Here is a 19,567-nt window from a genome sequence, read left to right as displayed (position 1 = left end):
CTCATCACGCAGCCTTGCCCCAGGCACACAGCTCAGCCCAGACTGCTCTCCATACAAATTTAAGGATCAAACCTCCCCTGCTAGTAAGCACAGGGAAAGCAAAGCAGTACAGATGAAGCTGGGAGACTGGGGAAAAGCTGAAGCAGAGATGTGGATACCCTGTCTTCAGGAGACCCTGCAAGCACTGCTTTGGCTCAGACCAAGAGCAGAGGGGATGGAGTTTAGGAAACACCAGGGGTATTCCCATCATTTTGGGGAACACTCCCTAAAATGATGGGCAAGACAGAGAGTTCCAGAGTTGAAGGCAAAGAGGGAAGGCCCCAGCCACCTGCTAACCCACCACCCGGGGCTGACACCTCATCTGCTGCCCAGATGAAGCTGTAAAGCCCAAGACGTCCCCCGCACCCCCTGCTCTGCCCCTGTTACACCCAGGGCGCTGATGGCGAGAAAGAGCTTCAGGGCTTGTGGGACACCCCAAAGCACCCCTGGAGGGCCATGAGGTGCAGGAAAACCCACACGGGGAGCCTGGCGAGCACCAAGCAGGGGGAAAGGAGGAGGGAAAGGTTCTGCAGAGCAAACAGGAGCCAGACACGCGGGTCTGAGGGCACTTCCACACAGCGGCTGGGAGAGGGGCGGTCAGTACCTCAGCAAGCAGGCTCTGCGAAGGGTCTCCCTTCTCCGAGGCGGGCTTTGCAGCGCTGCCAGGGTCCCGGGCACACCGGTGGAGGCGGATGGCAGCGCTCAGGGGACACCCCCGAGGTGGGGAGGCAGCGGGAGGGTTGGGGTCTCCCCTCAGGGTGCAGCGGAGGAGCCGCCGAGCCCGCGCTCCGCCCCCGGCACCGCCGTTACCCGCGGCGCGTGCGCCCCGCCGGCGCGCGCAGCGATTCAAATCCCGCCGGTGGGCGGGGCGGGGAGGAGCTGCGGCGCATCCGATTGGCCGCCGTCTCGCCCTGCCGTCCGCTGATTGGTCAGTGTCGGAGAGGAGTGGGCGGGGCCTCGATGGCGGCGGGGTCCGGGGCGGCGAGGTCCGAGCCGTGAGGAGAAGGAGGAGGAAGAGGAGGAAGAGGAAGATGAGCGCCCCGGCGCTGCCCCGGCCCCCGGCCTCTTCCCCTGCCCCCCGGCCCCGCGGCAGCACCGGCTCCCTCGTCATTGCAGATTGTCCCGGGAACGATGATGAACGGGAAAGGCGCCAGCGCCGGCGATCGAGAGCCACCGACCTCCAGTTCAGCAGCACCGATTCGCCGCTGAGCCTCGGCTCGCCCGCCCTCAGGTAGCGCCGGGCCCGGTGTGAGGAGGGGAGCGGGTGGGAAGGCGGAGGAGGAAGGTGCCCACGCAGCCGTGTCTCCCTCAGGCAGGCGGAAACATGGCAGCCGGCTCTGCCCCAATGGAGCAACGCTCAGATCTCGGACCACTACAGCACCTGCATCAAGCTCTGCTCCCAGAACGTGAGTCCGACCCCGGCCTCCCTCACACCACCTCCCCCGGGCCTTGGCTGCAAGGCCAGAGGGGATTTAAACCTCCTCAAGCTGGGGATAATCGCCTGTTCTTCTCCCGAGCCCCCTGAGCCACCACCCGAGTTAAAACTACTTCCAGCTCTGGGCTGCTGTTACTGCCCCCCCTCCCCCCCCAACACAGATCGTGTCCCCCCTGTCCTGCTGGAAATCCCCCCACGAGTGCTAAGGAACAAGGTTTAGCACCGGACCAATGGGTTAATGCTTGGACTCTGCCATCTGAAAAGGTCTTTTCCAGCCAAATGGTGTAAACTTGTTCACCGAAAGGGTTAATGGTCACAGGCAGCCTGGGGGGTTGTTTGAATTGCAGTCCCTGAGGGGGGTTTAAAAGGCTGTAGATGTGGTGCTGAGGGTTAGGAGTTCCCCAGGGGTCTGACAGGTGTCATTGGGCAGGGGGTCAGCTCTGAGCTGTGCTTTGTTTCAGAAAATCACCACGAAGAATGCCTTTGGCTTGCACCTGATAGATTATATCCCTGAGATCCTGAAACAGAAGGACTCTGAACTGACCAACTTCAAGGTGAGAACAGTCAATGCCTGGGCAAAGTGGTGCTTTGTTTCTGACTAGCATTTAGGCTAAGGTTTAGTCAATAACAAACCTCAAATAATGCTGGAGGTAACTGAGCTGGTTACTTCCACTTGCTCACGTGTCCCTTTTCTTCCAAAAACTCTCCCAACAGAAAACCATTGAGGAAGGGATAGAAAATAGCACAGGTTTTCAGTGGGTGGTCCTTCAGCTTCCTTGGGAAGGGTCAGTGATTGGGAAGGGCATTTGGGGTGTCTCCTGTGGCTTCATAAATAGACTGATGCCATGAGGATGACCCCAAAGGAAGGGATGAAGGAGCAGTGGGAGGGAGAGGGCTCTTGGGAGGTGCAACTCTGCACCTGTCTGCTTCTCCCCATTGCTTCATTTTGGCAACTCCAAGTGTTATTGCAGTGTTCTCTGTGTGATCCCTTCCCATAAAAAAGCTGAAGCAGATTGTAGGCTCTGGCAGGGAGGGCCCATCCTCACCCTGCTGCCCTCCTCACTCCCCAGCGCCTTCCAGGATAAACCCTTTTCCAGTCGTTCACAGTTTCCCTCTTCACAGAGCACTCAGAAATTCGGGTCTGCACTTTATCTCCTGCATTTGCACCTCCTGGAGGAGACTTTTCCCTTTCTAACCTTTGTTTTCTTGCATCTCTCCTCCCTTGCTGGCAGCTGGCAGCCGGCACGCTCGATGCCAGCGCCAAGATTTACGCCATGCGTGTGGACGCCGTCCACGCAGATGCCTACAAAGTCCTTGGAGGCTTGGGCAAGGATTCAGCACCCACCAAAAGCATGGACAGCCCAGGAGGAGGTGTGCCATTCCCTCATTTTCCCTTTAGCTGGTCCTGTTCCACCTGCACGTGAGAGAAATGTCAGTGTACTTACGCAGCACCCGGGAATTTTTAAGTGCGTTTTACACCTGGGAGGTTAACTTTATTCTTCAAGAAATGCTGAATTGTTGCCCAGTTTTCCTGGCTGCTTGAGAAGGCAGGGTTCAGGTAACAACCCAAATCTGTTGCTCAACTTTTATTCAGCCATTTGGCCTGCCAGATTTGAAAGCATCACCAAAGGTGGCCTGAGCTGAAACATTTTCCTCCGTGACCTCCCTGCTCTCACAGGGGAGTTGGACTCAAATCATCTCCCAAGGTCCCTTCCAACCCCTGACATTCTGTGATTCTTTTACAAATGAAGTGCACCACTCTTTGCTTTCCTTTGCTTTGAGAGTAAAACATACTGTTAAGATAAAAGAGTTAATAAAAAGAAATGCAGCCTCCAGCCAATAAAATATTGGGAAACTTCACACCCCCTGGTTTTTGAGATACAAGTGGGGTTACCCATCTGTAGGGTATTTTAGCATGGTTTTCAAATGGAACTTGTTCTTCTTTTCCTTTTAGAGGGCAGTCCATCTCGTGAGGCTGTCAAGAAAGTTCAGACAAAGAAAAAGTATTCATTCAAAACCATTGAGCAAAACTTGAGCAACATCAACGTGTCAGAAGCTACTCGGAGGCATGAGGTGGGTGGAGGGGGCTGCTGGAGGAGGAAAGGAGATGTGGCCTCATCTCTCTCATTTCTGTTCTTTTCCTTAGTGTGTCCTCTCTTGGGCTCTGCCATTCACACACAGGACTGTGACTGGTACTGGTTCCTTACAGACATTCCTCCTGTGTGAGGCAGCTGGGAGAGCTCTCTCCTGGCTGAAGAAGATGCTTGGGTCACTGTCCCTGGGGGTCTGAGCTTTGAAGTCTTCTGCACAGACCTGCTCCATCCACTGCATTCCTTGATTCTCTGCTCCCTTCCATCTAGATTGATCCCATGCTCCAGAAAACAGCAGCACTGTTTGATGACTGCAGCACAGCTGGCATTTTCCTCAGGAGGCTGCAGACCCAGAACTACCACAGTGAGGTCCTCTTTGACTCCATGATTGTGCCTCTGGCTTCTTCAGAGAAGCTCACACCACCCAGCTCTGATCCTGTGAAAGTGATGGGTTTAAAGGGTGAGTGTTGGGAACCACCAAGCAAAGGGGCCCATACAGCCCTTTCCATCCTCCCCACCTCCCAGACAGCCTCATTTTAGTCTCAGCCAGCTTGGCTTGGGCTTTTGTTCACTGCTTGGGTACCCCATTACTCCAGTTCTGCTCAAGCTGAGACTGGTTGGTCCAAACCCAGGACCTTGAGAGGTTTTAGATCACTACTTGTAGCTTCACCTCTGACAGAGCTGTCACACAACCTGGGCTGAGCTGTGATTAATGTGCCCCAGGCTAAGGACTGATCTGAGAGGCTTCTGAGTCTTTAAATACCACCAAACCCCACTGCTCTGAGAAGGTTTTCCACTGCCTTTGAGTCAGGGTGGCAACTGAACTCTGCTGAGAAATGAGCTCAGCTCCTTTTAGAGCCAGCCCCATGCTGCCCTCCATGCATGAAGTGCTGCCTGCATGGCTTGAAGGATGACAACCCCTGGCACTTGTTTTAACTCCTGGTTGCTTCCAGGAGTGTCTGATCTCTTCCCTTGCTCTCTCTCTCTAGCCCTGCTAGCCCAGTGCACTCAGAAACGCCCCATCTGCCCTTCCCTGGCTGGCTTTGCCAAGTGGGATGCAGCATCCCAGGATGAGGTATGTTGGTCAGCTCCTCTCTGCTCACCCCCAAAGTGATCTCCACCAGCCACCCCCAGGCAGTGGGGCTGCTGATCTGCATTTTAATTTGGTTTCCTGAGCACCTCCTTCTCCCACAGTCAGTGTCAGCCCTGCTGGAAAAATTTAAGAAGAGTGACCAAGTGTTCAATATCAACACAGAGAGCAACAGTGATGGGGAAGACTGTGCTCCCAGCCTGCCAGATGATGATTTCCATTCTGACTCCCCCACCAATGCAGCAACAGACAAGATAAAGGAATTCACAGAAAACCTCAGCTCCTCTGGAACAGGTTGCCAGAGCAAGAGGTAAGGAATCACTGAAAAAAATCTGTAATTTCCACATCAATCCACAACTTCTGGCAGCTCTCTGGGGAATCTTTACTTTGCTGCATGTGTTTCCCAGCTGGCTATAGCTTGCTTTCTGCTCAAGTTTCAGGTACATCCAGAAAGCCATTATTACAATATCTCCACTTTCTGAGAGGGAGACCTACTACATGGTCACATTTTTCAGAGTTATTGCTTGCCCACTCCCTCTGCTGCCCAGTTTCCAGCCTGCCCTTTAACAAACCTTTGGATTTTTGGAAGCTTTGGAGAGCTTCAAGTCTCAGCTCAGGGGGGTGTGGAGACATCTCCTATAAACAATAATATCAGAAGGGCTGCACCAGATGAGCCTTGAGGCCCCTCCCAACCTGACATTCTGTGATTCTATGAAATCCACCTCTGCTTTTCCTTTAGAAGCAGTCACCAAGTCCCCTCCCCTGGTTGAGGAGCACAGCAACACCTCTGTGTGCAGACACCCAGCACCCCCTCAGGCCCTCTGTGTGCCCCAGGAATGATTTGACTGAGCAGCCTCTGTGTGCTCTTTCCAGAAGTGATGCTGTTCCTTTTGGAGAGGGAGACATCCAGAGCATGTGCCACCATCTTTCCATGAAACCAGGGGAATATTCCTACTTCAGTCCCAGGATTCTCTCCATGTGGGCTGGCCCTGAGCACTGGCGTTTCAAACCCCAGCACAAATGTAGGTATTGACAGACACCCCTACCTTGCAGAGGCAGCCAGATGGGTGGCATCTGAGTCCTAAAATAGGGGCAGTCAAGAAGGGGACAAGGCTGTGGGGTCTGTTCTTCTTATGCTGGGTTCAGACACTGAATCCTTTGGTGTTCTCTCCCATTTCTTCATGCTCAAAGCTGAGGGGGTGTCTCTGACTGCAGCAGCAGGAGATACTGGCACGAGTTCAGGTCCTCTTGTTTCCCACCTTCTGCATAAAGCTTGAAGATTAAATTACACTTTCTGCTCCTGTAAAAAGATCCTGCTCCCTTTCAAACATGAAGCTGGGAACAACACCTATTGTGTTCCCATAACAAAGGGAGAAGTCCTCACAGGTGACCTTGCTGTGTTCAGGTTAGGAAAGAGCTTGTCCTTACTCTGACAGGTTTCTTCCTTTCTCCAGCAGATGCCAACTCTGAAAAAGAAGCCAAGAAAAGGAGTGCAAAGAAACCATTTGAAATTAACTTTGATGAGAGCATTAACTTTGCAGCACATTTCTGTAAGACCAAGGTGGGTGCTGAGTTTCTGCCTCTTCCTGCTCTCTCTTGCTCTCTCAGTGTGGCTCAGCACTGCCATCTGCAAGTGGCTCCTGTGAAACTGGCTCTGTGACCAAAAATCCTGTGTGGGGGCTCTTCTGACTCCAGGTCACCTTACAAATTGAGGGTTTTATGAACCTGGAAATAGAGACTCAGATGAGATTCCTCCTGGCATCTCTCCTGCCAGCCACCAGACCCAGCAGGTTCAGTTGCATGGCCCAGGATGTTGTGCAGAAAGCCACCTCCTGACCCCAGCCCCTCTCAGACCACCTCTACCAGGCCCTGGCTGCAAGGCCAGAGGGGATTTTAAACTCCTCAAGCTGTTGGTTGATTCATGGTTATTCTTCCAAGCTCTGGTTGAAGCCACATCCAGGTCTGGGCTGCTGCAACCAAGCAGGACATGACACAGAGCATGTCCCCTCAGGTGCTGAGGGACATGGTTTAGCACCAGTGTTGGTAGAACTGGGTTAATGGCTGGACTCAGTCATCTGAAAATGAAAATGATCATTTTTCCAATGAAAATGATCCTTTGAGTCTCTAAACTCCCTCACTGGGTGTTCTGACAGGACCAGTATGGAGGTCCTGTCAGAACTCACCCTCTTTCAGACAAAACCCTGTGTTCAAAGCACTTTTCTGTGCATTAATGCTCCTGGCTGGGGATAGCTCACAGGTACTGGTGTTTCTTACCTCCCCCAGGCACCTGTAACTCTGGTTAAATCCATTCTGGAAAACCAAAACACAAAGAGCACCACACTTCCCAGTGACTTCAACTATGACCCTAAGAGCCTTCTCCAGCTGTTCCTCAAACCAGCTGTTAAGGTAAGAATCCTCTCCAGCAGCCTCTTGGCAACAATTCTGTGCACAAAACCTCTCTGCACTGAAGAATTTTGGGATGCTGCTGAGGGCTGGAGGCAGACCAGCACATCTGACACTGAACTGAGCCACTGTGCTTGGCTGCTCTGCTTTCTAAGGGGCTTGGTGGAGAGGAGGATGTGAGGAAGAGGAAGAGTCAGCAGGCTGGGAAAAAGGGAGGTGGTGAAGAAACAAAGTGCAGGCATTTCTTGGGGAAGTATTTTGAGTTTTTCCTGGTTTTGTCTCTCTAGTGCTTCAGGATGGCTGAGCCAGGCAGCTCCTTGAATCCTGAAGATGAGATTGGTGAATATGATTACAACAACCCCAATGATACCTCCAATTTCTGTCCTGCCTTGAAGGTAACTAGAACAAGATTTCTTTCTTGAAGCCAGGCTGAGGGATTGGGGGTGTTCAGCCTGCAGAAGAGGAGGCTCCAGGTGAGCTCAGAGCAACCTCCCAATATCTGAAAGGGCTACAAGAAAGCTGGGGGAGGGCTTTGGACACGGGGGGGTAGGGAGAGGAGGAGGGGAATGGGTTAAAACTTGGAGAGAAAGGGGAGATTGAGGTTGGACATTAGGAAAAAATTATTTCCTGTGAGGGTGGTGAGACACTGGAAGAGATTTCCCAGAGAAGCTGTGGCTGCCCCATCCCTGGCAGGGTCTCAGCCCAGGTTGGATGGGGCTTGGAGCCCCCTGGGCTGGGGGAGGTGTCCCTGACCATGCAGAGGTTGGGACTGGATGAGCTGGAAGGTCCCTTCCAACCCAACCCATTCTATGATTCTGTTCTATGTGTCCAGAATTTATGACTATGGAATTCCATGGGAAAAAGGTATTGCCACCCTCCTGAGAGGCAGCTGCTCTTGTTACCTGAGTGCAGGCCAGCTCTGGCTCTTCAGAGATGTCTCTGGGTGGCCTCACTGCTCTCCTCCCTCTTCTTGACCAGGCTACAGACAGTGATGATGACAACGACCCCGTCCAGTTCATGAGCCAGACAGGGGAGTTCAACCTCACTGCACACCCTGAGGGTCGGGAGCCTGAGCTCAACGGGGGGGACACTGCACCCTATGGAGAGCTGAACCTCATTGCTGAGCCCCACAAGGTAAGGACTCATCATCATCATCATCACCATCATCAAGCTGTGAGCTGCTCACGGGGCAGGTCTGGAGCTCAGTCCCTCAGCACCTTGGGTGGTCAGAAGTCCCAAGACAGTTTCCCTGGTGCAGGATCTCCTGGGTTTGCTGCTGGATGTTTTCTCTTCTGATCAACCCTCGTGTAAGAGAAGGGAATTAAAAACCAAAGGGTTAGCTGGGTGGTGACATTCACCATTGCTCCCAAGAAGAAGGATGGTTTGATTGTTCCTGAGGCCAGTGCTGCTGCTTCTGTCCAGTTCCTCTCAGCTAACACTGGACATCTTTCCCTCAGGTCAACAAGATTGCCATTCAGTATGCCAAGACAGCCAAAAAAATGGACATGAAGAGGCTGAAAAAAAACATGTGGGAGGCCTTGACTGGTGAACAGAACCAAAGAGTGGCAGAAGTGGTGAGTGCAGGGGGAGCCAGATAACTGGAGGATGAGAGAACACCCTGCAGGTGACCATGCCTGACTCCTGCAGACACAGCTGGGGGAGCAGCAATCCCTTTCTGGTAATTTTGCTCCCCTGGGGGGGTTGGTAAGGACAGGCTGAGTGGGACTTGAGTGGGTTTATTCTGACCATGAGGCTGAGTACTGGGGAGCCACGTGTGTCTCAGCAGTGTCTGTCTTTTCATCCAAAATAGGTGGAGGACACAGAGCAAGAGAAGGACAGATCAGTGGTAGCAGGTGTGAAGACCTTAAGTGGCATCACAAAGGAACTGCAGCACAGGTAGGGAGGCCCCACAAGATCTTGGACTGACTTGGGCTCAGCCTGGGGAAACACTGATCCCTCCTGTGTCCATCACAGCCTAATGGGGGGAAAAAAAACCCAAACCTTCTCTTGCTCTTTGGTTGCATTCATCTTGGCTGATTCTTGATGAGTGGGAGGGGAAAGGCAGAGAAAACCAGATCCCTGGGGAGCTGATCCTTGAGTGGTGCTCCAGCCCTGGGGTTGCTGTGGCCATCCTGAGCTCCTCCCTCTCTTTTGCAGGCTGCCTTCTTTGATGGCCACCAATCTCTCTGTCCCTTTGGCCTTTGCCTGCCTCTTGGATTTGGCAAACGAGAAGGTAAGCATGGGGGGAGGTGTGGGGGAGCAGGGCTGAGGTCTTGCTCCATCAGCTGAAGGTCCCATCTGCCTCATGCTGCCTCTCCCTCCCCAGCAGCAGCAGGATGAGCACTTTGTTCCAAGTTCTGCTGTTTCAGACTCTGGAGGGAAACAGCAGATGGGAAGCCTTGGGCTTGCAGTGGTGACAGAAGGGGCTGGGGTTATTCTGCACCTTCATCACCTGGGGTTTGGGTTTTTTTTGTGTCAGGCCTTCAGATTCAGAGAGGAAGAGTTTGGTAGTGTCAGACTTAAGCTCTTCTTTTCTCTTCCCAGAATCTGAAGCTGGAGAGCCTGGAGGACCTGTCTGATGTCCTGGTGAAACAGGAGGACCCAGCCCCAGGTGGAGCAGACCACCAGGACTGACTCCCAGGACACAGCTCAGCTTCCCAGCTGCCTGCTGCTCGCTCTGGACTCTCACCAGTGCCTGATTTTTCTCCTCCCAGCACCATCACTGGGAAATCCCACTGGGTTCTGCACCTCAGGAAGACTTTTACATCAAGACTGCCCTACGTAAGACCTGTACATATTTGTCCAGGTTGCAGTTCTGCCATCTTCAGTCCATCAGCTCTTTCTGGGCCAGGGTGGTGGAGTTCCACCACCCCCTTGTGACCCCCCAGCTAAGAACTTCTCTGCCTGTCCCTCCCTGTAACTCCCAGTACATGGACTGACTCTTCCTCATGTCTCCAGTTCCTCCTCTAGTCCTGTTCATCCCACAAAATACATTTTTTACTGAGTTTAAAATTAATAAAATAACTACTACAGACTATGTAGAGGGGCCTTGGGGAAGGGGAAGGAGCCTCCAAAAGCAGGAGAGAGGTGAGTAACAGCAGGAGCAGAAAGAGAAGCCAGGAGTCCCAGTCCCTCAGTGCCTGAACAACAGGAGCAGAACCAACCTGAAGCTGGGGGCCAGGTTCAAGCAGAACTGAGATCAGCAGGCACAGAGATCCAAGCTGAAGCTGGGAAGTCCATCTGCAGGTCAGGGTTGGGTCTGAGGCAGCTCAGGCAGGGATTGAAGCCCTTGAGCTGAGCTCCTGTGGAGCTCCTGAGCCATGGGCGTGGGTCAGGACCTCTGATGAGATCGGTGAAGATCGTGGGGGTTTTTAGTGCCCTCAGGGCCAAGAGGAGGGGGGGGAGAGGTCTGTGCAGGGTGGTGGAACCCAGACCTGGCCCTGTGCTGCCAGCTCTGCCTCTGAGGGGATCCGTGGGCCAGAGATTGGGCACAGCTGGGGTGGGGGGAAGGCTGGGGGCACAAGGTGAGAGGTTTTAAGTCAGATGGTTACAGACTTTTTAACAAGCAAGGCTGTGTTTCCTGGAACTGATTCAGCTGAGGGGAGATGTGAACAGGAAGCACCTGGTACCCACAGCTTCAGGAGACATTCCCCAGAGGCTTCTGGGGCCATTTGGGGTGGCAGCAGCAGCACCTGTGTCAGCTCATCCCCTCCAGCATGGGCAGGGTGGGTGGGCTCAAGGGCCCCCAAGCCTCCCACCCCTGGGATCCATCCCACATCCTGCTCCACAGCTCCTCCAGTCCCACCTCCCTGCCCCTCACTGCCTGGGGACCTGGGGCTCAGCCTCAGGAGGGGAGATGGAAGCAGAGGGTGAGCTTTTTGCTGCTCTGGGCACCCTGCAGCCCTCCTCTTCCTCCTCCTCCTCGCTGCTGCACCACCAGTAAGCTCCCCAGTTCCTCCTCCAGCATCTGGAGAAGGGAATCACAGATTCCTTGCAATCAAAATATAAAATAATAGCTTGGATCGTAACAGTAGTTGAAGTGTAAATGGAAACCCACCACAAATTTTCTCCTTTTTCCTCTGAATTTTACAGCCAAAAATCCCTGCTGCTGACAAAATCAGTCATTGCCAGAGATTGCAAGCTGGTCATTGCAGCCCTTCCTCCTGGTGTTCAGACATTCTAAGTTACAAAAGTAACCAGGTTTATGGTTGGAACGAAATACAACGGCTTATTTCAGGGAAAATAAAACCACACTGAAAGGAGGTCTTAGGAAGGAGTTAACAGGGGGGCAGAAACACAGGGAGAAGAGGTTTTTATACAAATTAATCACACCGAGGCAAAGGGGTGAAAGGAGGAGAAGGTTTAATGCTTTTTTCAACCCCTGCAGAAAGTCCCAGCTGGCTGCTGCTCTCCCTGCTGGCTTGGAGGAACTTGCAGCACTGGGTCAGGATGCCCGTGAAACTGAGCCGTGCTGCTGCCACCAGCAAGGGTTCCACGTGGCAGGACTGTCCCAGTGTCCCACGCTGAGTGAGGATGCTGACAAGTTCCAGGGAAACATTCCCCATCTTCCGCTCCTCCTGGCAGCTGCCAAACAAAGCCCTGAAAGCAAGAAAGCAGCGCTGGGGTGAACTGGAGCTTTTGAAAGCCTGAGCCCTTCTCCCCTCTGCCTCCTTGCACCCCCCAGCACCAGCGTGGGCACTGGCAGCAGCCGTGGGAAGGAAAACTTCTCCCCTGGCTCCTGGTGCAAGCCAGGAGCACGCCGGAGGTGGCCGGATGCTTGGGGACAGCGGGACGCAGAGAAGAGTGGCACAGGGGGTGACCCAAGGTGGCTGCTGCTCGGGGGGGACAGCCCAAAGAAGGGGACACCTGGTTGTCACCTGGGGCCAGGCTGTGCAGAGGGATGGGATGAGCTGACCTGCGGGGGTGATGGTGTCTGCTCAGCAGGCTCGGGGTGCTGCCTGTGGGAAGGAGGCCGTGGCACCGGGCTGCTGCTTCCAGCTTGGTTCCAGCTTGGCCCCGGGAGCCCTTCCCCCCCCTCGGGCTCTTCGGGTCAGGGGGGGTCTCGATGACATCTTCCCACCTCCACCTTCAGCACTGGCACCTTCAGTCCCACGCTGCTGCTGTCCCCTGCTCTGGTGACACTGGGGAGGTTTAACCCGAGGAGAGCGACCCGAGGGGAATCCTGGGTGTGGAGAGGAGGGCTTGGAGGGCACTGCTTTGGGTTGGAAGGCACTGCTTTGGACTGGGACAGTCCAGCAGAGCCTGGGGAGGCACATGGGGATCTGGGGGACAGCAGCTGCAGTGTGGCATTGGTGAAGGTACCGTTGGGAAGATGTCCCCGAGACGCCAGAGACAGCAGCACAGAGCCCGGAGACTCTGTCCTCATCTTTTTTTCCTCATCTGCAGAGTTTCCAAGACCAGTGATGTCTGAACTGCCAGGCACTGGACTGAGGGCTCCGGGTCGTTTTCCAGGCGCTGGAGGGCTGGGAGAGAAAGAAAGAGCAGTAGTGAAAGCTCCCTGTCTGCACAGCCCCTCCCGTGCAGCCTGGCTTGGGCTGGAAGGGACCTTAAGGATCCTCCAGTCCTAACCCCCAGCCTGTCCCCAAGAGCTTCCCCCTCCCCTGAGGCTTCTCCCTCGAATGGGGCCAGGCACGGCAGCCCCCTGCCCAGGCTCCATCCAGCCCCATCCAGCCCAGCTCTGACCCCACTCACCATAGAACATTTCCAGCACTCTGTTCCGATGCCTCTTCAGGCGCCACGCAGCAGCCCCTGTGCACAGAGCTCCCGTCAGACCTCCCCCTGCCCAGCACTGCACAGCCCCCTGCCCGGGGCAGCCAGGAGAGGGTCCCCGGGGGCTGTTGCTCACCAATGAACCTGATGGCTGCCAATCTCACACCAGTCGGAGCAGCCCTGAGCCGGATCTTGCTGAAACTCACGTACTCCTCCACCCAGCTCCTCTCCTGCTCCAGCTGGGGAGAGCCAGAGCCCAAGGTCACAGACCATTCCCTGTGTGCCAGAGCAGTCCCTCTGCCCATCCCCAACCCCTTCCCCTCCAGACCATTCCTTTCTGCCAGCCAGGAGCCCTGGGGGGCTGAGGTGCAGCCAGAGCGTGGGACGGGGGCTCCTGCAGCACCCAGGGGCTGGGGGGAAGAGGGCTCTGCAGAAGAACCCCTGGGGGGGGCTGCGTGCCTGAGGGAGGGGAATGAGGGAATTGGAAAGGGAAGAAGGGAAAAAGGGAAAGGGCAGAGGGGAACACGGAAAGGAAAAAGGGAAGGGAGAGGGGCACTGAGCTCCAGGCTGTGTGTTCCAGCCAGGAACAGCTGCACACCCACACCCTGGGCACATGGGGCAGCCCTTGCCCAGCCCAGGCCCTGGCACCTGGGGCTTGTCCTCACCAGGATCTCTCCAACCCTCCACGTCTCCTGGTTCTTCATCGCTCTCTTCAGCTTCTTCCAGCCCAGGAATTTCGCAGAGGTGAGGAGGGCTCTGCCAGAGGCCTGCAAAGCAGCACAGGGTGGGAGCTGGGAGAAGGAGACCTCTGGGCAAGGCTGCACAGTGTCCCCAGCTACTGCTGGGAAGAGGCAGCTGGGGACAGAGCCTGAAGGGGGGGATTCAGTGCCCGAGACAGGGACACGGGGCAGCCACCAGCTGCCAGCCAGCAGGAGAGAGATGGGCAAGAGCTGCTGAGCTGCTGCCAGGGCTGGGGCAGAGGGAAGGGCAAAGCTCTGAAGGGTCAGCTCTGGAGTCTGTACCTCGGCCACGCTCTCGTCACTCATCCGAAGGAAGAGTGAGATCAGGGTCCTCCGCACCAGCTCCTCCACCTCTTTCTTGTCCTTCCTCACCATCACCACTAACAGCTCTCTGAAGAGGATGATGGAGAGCTCTCTCACCTGGCTGGACTCCTGGGAAAGAGGAAGGAAGGAAGAGACCCAAGTCAGGGTGACTGCAGCAGCAGCCTCTCCCTCCCCATGGTTCCTGTTGTTCTGAGTGGGGAGATGCTGCGGGGTGGTGGGGCTGGGGGCAGCGGAGGCCTCATCCTGCCAAGGAGAGGCTGTGCTGGGCTGCAGAGCCCAGAAGCCCTCCCAGCAGAGCCCAGGGCCGTGAGGAGGGCAGCAGCCCTGCCCAAGTGCTGCCCGCGGGGCTGGGCTGGAGGGCAGCTGTCCTTGCCCCGGGCCCCTCTGCGGGGTCAGGTCCCACAGCAGCCTTACATCATCAAAGAGGGGTGGGAGACTTTCTGCTGCCATCACAGCCATGTGGCTGGCTTCCTTCTCCTCCAGCTGCCTGACCAGGAGGGCTCTGAATAAGAGCAGGGCCTCCACCTTGACGTCGCTGTGGCCGCGTGTCGCCCTCTCCAGGATGGAGCCCAGCAGGGCCTCGCTCCGCATTTCTGCTGCCTGTGTGAACAGAGAATTGATTTCTGAGCCGGGGAGGGCAGGGAGGGCCCTGTGGCCCCTGATCAGCCACCTCCTTCCTCTCAGCCAGGCCCAAGCCACCGCGTTACCCCCGTGCCCCAGCCCCAGGCTGCCAAGGCGGCTCCACCTCGCTCACCATCTGCGGATCTCCTGACAGGGCCGCCAGGCCCTTGAGTGCCAGCATTTGCATGGTGTGGCTGTAGGACTCCAGGTACTGATGGAGGTGGTGCAGGTCACCCGAAGTCTTCTCAATGTCCCGGCAGCCCAGCAGCTGAAAGAACGACAGCGGTGAGAGACGGGCAGAGCTGCAGGACCCTGCAGGACCGCCTGGGACAGAGGGACGGCTTCAGGAGCATCTGCCAGAGGCACTGCTTCCCACCAGCCTTACCTCAACGTAGAAAGTCAAGGCCAAAGTGCTCTGCCAGTGCTCCCCAGAGCCAAAACTCCTCCTGGCGTTCTGGAACAGGGAGCAGCGCTGCTCAGCTGAGCTCTTGCTCCTCAGCTCTCTGGGCAGGGAAAGAAAAGCAGTGCCGGTGGTGAGCAGGGCAGGCAAAGCCTTGCTGGCATTGAGCTCTCTGCCCCCGCGCATGGGGCTGCCGAGGCTGAAAAGGGCTCTCACCTGGCCAGCATGCTGACTCCTCTCTGGAGGGCCTCACTACCAAGGAGCAGGTCCCAGCCACCCTCCTGCTGGATTGTCTGGACAAGCTCTTCGCATCCAGTAGCGCACAGCAGGGATTTTGTGGCCTTCAGTGCCACCTGCTTCTCATCTCCTGGGATCCGTGGATCCTGGACAAGCTGGCTGATCAGGGCCATGAAGAGCTTGGGGAAGAGGACTCCCAGGCTTTCCTGACAGTGGGGCCACTGGCTGACCGTGCACAGGACCTGGGATGCCTGCAGAAAAGACACAGGGACAGCTCTCAGTGCACAGCCCCTGCCTCTGCTTGCCTGGGGAGCCAGGAACAGCCCTGAACCCGAGCAAGACCTGCTCTGCTCACTCACAGCTGAGACACTGATGTCTGTTATGGAGCCCTCCATCACATCCAGCAGCCCCTCAAAGATCTTCTGGGTGTTTCTGGCTGGGGACAGCATCGCCTCCCACATGGCCAGGGCAGCCCTGCAAGCCAGAGCGCTCCGTCAGCAGGGCTGCCTCAGCCACCCTGCTGTGCCCGGGCTATGGAGCAGGTCCCCAGGGCTGGAGGGGCTCCTACCTGTCACACTCTGGACTGATCTTCAGCAGAGTCCTGACCGTGTCCTCGGGGCTCCTCTCAGCCAGCAGCCAGAGCAGTGACTCCAGGCTCTGCTGGGCTGTCATCTTGGGGACACGCTGCAGGGTGCTGTGGATGCCCCTCAAGATCTCTTCTGCCTGGAGGGGACAGGGGTGAGGATGGTAAGACAAGAGGGCATGGCCTTAAGCTCTGCCAGGACAGGTTAAATATTAGGAAGAGAAGAAATTCTTCCCAGAGAGGGTGCTCAGGCATTAGAATGGGCAGGACAGTGCAGCCCCAGGACACTTACATCCACCAGCCAGAAGCCAGGGTCGCTGGTGGCCACGTCCAGCAGGATGCAGGCCACCTGGCTGTCCTGGGTGCTGGAATCTCCCAGGGCTGCAATAGCTGTGAGGACCAGGCCCGTCCTCTCTTCAGCCCACAAGTAAATTCCAAACTCCTGCGGGGAGAAGGGAAGGGAAGTAGGGAAGAGACGTCAGTGCCCTGCTGGTGCTGCTCAGCTGGGCCGTGCCAGCAGCCCCGGCAAGAGGTGCCCAGTGGTGCTGGCAGCAGTGCCAGCAGGAAAGCTGCAGCAGAGGCTGCTGTCCCTGCAGGGAGGGGAGGAGGAGGAGGAGGAAGAGGGATGGAGGGAGGGAGGGAGGGTGTCCTTTAGGGTGAGGGAGAAGGGCTGGGCTCATGGGCAGGGCCTGCTGGCCCTCCAGAGAGCCAGGGGTGGCCCAGGAGGGCTGGAGCTGCTGCTGGGGCACTCCATGGAGGGACAGCCTGGCATAGGAACCCTCTCAGCAGGGAGAGTGAGGCCAGGCCAGTCCCAGGCATTTTGGGAAGGGTCCCTTGGAAGGGTCCCAGCAAGGAGGGAGCTCCTTACCCTGACAAGGCCACTGGTGTCCATCTCATCTTCTTCTGACTTCCAGTCTGGGGAAGAGTAGAGGAAAGAGAAAACTCTCGGCCCTTGCTCAGAGCCTCCCCAGCGCTCTCGATGCAGCACGTCAAAGAGGTGCTGAAGAGCATCTGCTGCCACGGAGCTGATCTTCCAGATGCTGGACGCGCAGCAGAAGATGAGACGTGCCACCAGTTCTCCCAGGCACTGGAAAAGCAGGGATCAGAGGGCTGTGGAGGTGTCTGCCCCAGCCCCTGCACGCTGCCAGCTCCTCCGCCCAGCGCAGGGTCCCCTCTCAGCAGCGCCCGGGCCAGGGGAGCAGAGCAGCAGGACGGGCGAGGCCCAGCTGTCCCCAGCAGGAACAGCCTCCCCTGCAGCCCCGCTCTCCCCTCTGCCTCTCCCTGCTCTCCAGCCCTCAGCTGGCATGAGGACTGGGACTCGGGATAGCCACAGAGTGAGCATCCAGGAGAGCGGGAAGGGCTGAGGGAGGGGGGCACCGGAGCTTGTCTGGCCCTGGGGGCTCCTTACCCTGGCAGAGGAAGGGCTGATGCCTGACCCCAACGCCCTGGCAATGAGCACCAGAGCCTCCTGACGTTCCTCTGCTCTGGGGGAGGCTGTGAAGAATATCAGGCCCTGCAAGGAGAAAAGCCAATGCTCTGCCCTGGGCTCTGCTGGCTCTCCCAGGGCTCCCAGGGCTCGGATCCTTTGCCAAGGCTTCCTGGGAACAGCAGCAAAGCCTGACTCTGCCTTCATGTCCCTGGGCTCCCTCCCAACCTCAGGGCTCACACCAATCTCCCATGGCCAGGGAGGTGACCAGAGCCCCTTCCCACTGCAGCCTCTGCTCCTTTCTCTGCCTCCCTTCAAAAGCGGCCTCTCTGCCCCTCAGGGTGCAGAAACCTCCCGGGGGGGGTTGCACTGGGGAAGCTGTGACCTGCTCTGCAAATGCCAGACCTGGAAGAGATGTTCCTGCTCCCAGAGCCTGGAGGATGAAGGCTTCAACTCCAAATCCCTTATCTGCTTCTTCAAGTCCCTCAGCTCCTGCCGGGAGAAGAGAAGGTTCTGAGGTTCCTTGATTGATCCCTCTTACCCACAGGACTTTTTTTTTCAGCGTGGGGGCAGCTGGAGCAGGCACAAGGCCGGTGCCAGTCTCTGTGGGTACCTCTGATGACTCCTCCAGAACATTCATAAGGATCTGTCCTCTTCCCTCCTCAGCTGGACACAGATCCTCAGAGCTGCTGGAATCAGAGTCGGAATCTAACAAAGCAAGAGAGGAGGGTGAGCTGAAGGTGCTGGCAGGACAGACTGAAGTGTCCCCTACCTGGCACCCAGCCCCGTGCCAGCTCCCGAGGACAGAGCCAGCCCTGGGCGGGGGGACCCAAAGAGGGGACTGGCAGGGATCGGGCCGGGGATGTGCCCAGCAACCACTGCCATGCAGGAGGACAGCAGAGCAGCCAAAGGCCACTCACTCACTCACTCACTCACTCACCTGTCTCCGGCAGCTGGACCTCCCACACCTCTGATGGGGCAGGGGGGTGGCCTTCCTCCTCTTCCTCTCCCCTCCAGGCCAGCTGGGGCTGGCTCGGGGGTCTCTGCAGAGTGGGGGAAGAGGAGAGGCCATGGGGGGTGGGCATGGGGGGAGCAGTGCTGCCGGCCCCAAGGCTGCACTGCATGGGGGGAGAGCCCGTGGGGCTAAAGGGGCTGCGTAGGGACAGGGAGAGGGCTGGGACGGGCCCTGCACGGGGCAGGGAATCTCCAGGGGATGGAAGCTGCTGGGCAGCCTGTGGAGATTCACAGCCCTCAGGGGCTGGGCAGGGGCTCCCTCTCGACAAAACACCAAGGGCTGTCGAGCCCTCCCGCGTTTGCCCCGAGGGCATCCACCCAGCCCCAGTCCCCGGCTCATCCCTTTCCCGGGAACCAGGCACCGTTTCCAGATGTCCTGGGTCCTCTCGGGATCGCCGGGATCGACGGAAGATTCTCCGGAATGCTGAGAATGCAGACATCGCTCAGGGCTCCTGTCAGCTCTGTGCTCGCCTCTGCACTCTCTGCTGTCCTCCTGGACACTGAGCCGGGGCCTCCCCGGTGCTCAGAAGGGACCCCGGGACCCGCGGTGTCACAGGTGAGGTCACAAAGGGTCCCTTTGTCACCTGGCAGGCAGGCCGGGTGTGTCCAGGCAGGCGTTGGCACATGGAATCGTGGAATCATCATGGCTGGGAAGGACCTTCAAGATGATGGAGTCCAAGTGTCAGCCCTGCACCCCCTGAACCACCGCAGCATCTCCCCCAGCACCACAGCTGCCCCTCTGCTGAACACCTCCAGGGATGGAGGCTCCACCACCTCCCTGGGCAGACTCTTCCAATGCTTCACCACTCTTTCCGGGAAGAAATTTTTCTGCTCTGGTTTCTAGAAACCTGGTGTCGTGGAAGGGAACTGGATGATCTTCAAGGTCCCTTCCACCCCGACCCATTCCATGATTTTATACCATGGTTTTCAAATCCATGCATCAGGAAACACCTCAAGGTGCCTCATGCTTGCGTGGCAGCAGAGCTTGCTGCTTGTTCTTCACAAAAAACAGGTTTCTAGAGAAAAACTTCAGCTTTGTGTTTGGGGAGGAAAACCTCAATCCCAGATTCACACCAGGAGCTGACTTCACTCTCACTCCTATCCAGCTGCCACCCCCTTTGGCAAAGTTACTGCCAACTGAGTTGGAGGATGGTGGGAGACCTGCTCTGCCACAAATGCTCCATTGCTTCTGCTGACCCAAGCAAACCTGCTGAGGAGACACCCTCCCATCACCAAGGTCAGTGATAAAGAGGTTGAAAAGATGTTTTACCTCTTGGATAGCCACAAGCCAAAAAAAACCCCGAAGAAAACCCAGAATGTTGAGGTGTAACTGGCATCCAACCTTCCAATAAGGAAACGGAGAAAAGCAGCGTGACGTTTGTGCAAAAGAACAATTTGCTCAAATGTTTTACAGAAACAGTAAACAAAGCCGTAA

The 19,567-nt window shown here is 56.6% G+C and overlaps 2 protein-coding genes across 6 annotated transcripts; one reads left to right on the top strand and one right to left on the bottom strand.

Annotated features, from left to right (window-relative positions):
- Nucleotides 1-993: 993 nt before the first annotated feature.
- Nucleotides 994-9,850, top strand: NCAPH (non-SMC condensin I complex subunit H). 2 transcript variants are annotated; one of them, XM_071729057.1, is made up of 17 exons: nt 994-1,270; nt 1,352-1,445; nt 1,936-2,028; nt 2,707-2,845; nt 3,429-3,547; nt 3,835-4,024; nt 4,554-4,639; nt 4,759-4,964; nt 5,528-5,676; nt 6,112-6,215; nt 6,938-7,060; nt 7,345-7,452; nt 8,036-8,191; nt 8,515-8,631; nt 8,868-8,953; nt 9,215-9,290; nt 9,602-9,850. In XM_071729057.1, the coding sequence occupies exons 1-17, from the start codon at nt 1,071-1,073 to the stop codon at nt 9,689-9,691; spliced, it is 2,136 nt and encodes a 711-aa protein (XP_071585158.1). In that variant the 5' UTR covers nt 994-1,070; the 3' UTR covers nt 9,692-9,850. The 2 variants fall into 2 exon arrangements, with proteins under 2 accessions (XP_071585158.1, XP_071585157.1); XM_071729056.1 differs by having other exon boundaries at nt 6,109-6,215.
- A 1,552-nt stretch (nt 9,851-11,402) lies between these two features.
- On the bottom strand, nt 11,403-18,975 carry LOC139788932 (maestro heat-like repeat-containing protein family member 7). Of its 4 annotated transcripts, XM_071729310.1 has the most exons (19): nt 18,059-18,974; nt 17,732-17,826; nt 17,524-17,610; nt 17,101-17,205; nt 16,561-16,779; nt 15,985-16,134; nt 15,678-15,832; nt 15,469-15,583; nt 15,089-15,360; nt 14,858-14,975; nt 14,606-14,740; nt 14,266-14,451; nt 13,810-13,959; nt 13,453-13,554; nt 12,924-13,026; nt 12,770-12,826; nt 12,380-12,540; nt 11,973-12,239; nt 11,403-11,656 (listed from the first exon to the last, which is right to left on the bottom strand). In XM_071729310.1, exons 1-17 carry the CDS (start codon nt 18,570-18,572, stop codon nt 12,440-12,442), a joined length of 2,664 nt encoding a protein of 887 aa, XP_071585411.1. In that variant the 5' UTR covers nt 18,573-18,974; the 3' UTR covers nt 11,403-11,656; nt 11,973-12,239; nt 12,380-12,439. The 4 variants fall into 4 exon arrangements, with proteins under 4 accessions (XP_071585411.1, XP_071585408.1, XP_071585409.1 ...); XM_071729307.1 differs by lacking the exon at nt 11,403-11,656 and having other exon boundaries at nt 12,075-12,184; nt 12,770-13,026; nt 18,059-18,975; XM_071729308.1 differs by lacking the exon at nt 11,403-11,656 and having other exon boundaries at nt 12,077-12,189; nt 12,770-13,026; nt 18,059-18,975.
- Between the last annotated feature and the right edge of the window lie 592 nt (nt 18,976-19,567).

This window comes from Heliangelus exortis, chromosome 30 (assembly GCF_036169615.1).
Source record: "Heliangelus exortis chromosome 30, bHelExo1.hap1, whole genome shotgun sequence".
NCBI classification, from domain to species: Eukaryota; Metazoa; Chordata; class Aves; order Apodiformes; family Trochilidae; genus Heliangelus; species Heliangelus exortis.
Note: the sequence above shows the minus strand (reverse complement) of the source record. Positions and strands in the feature narration are given on the sequence as shown.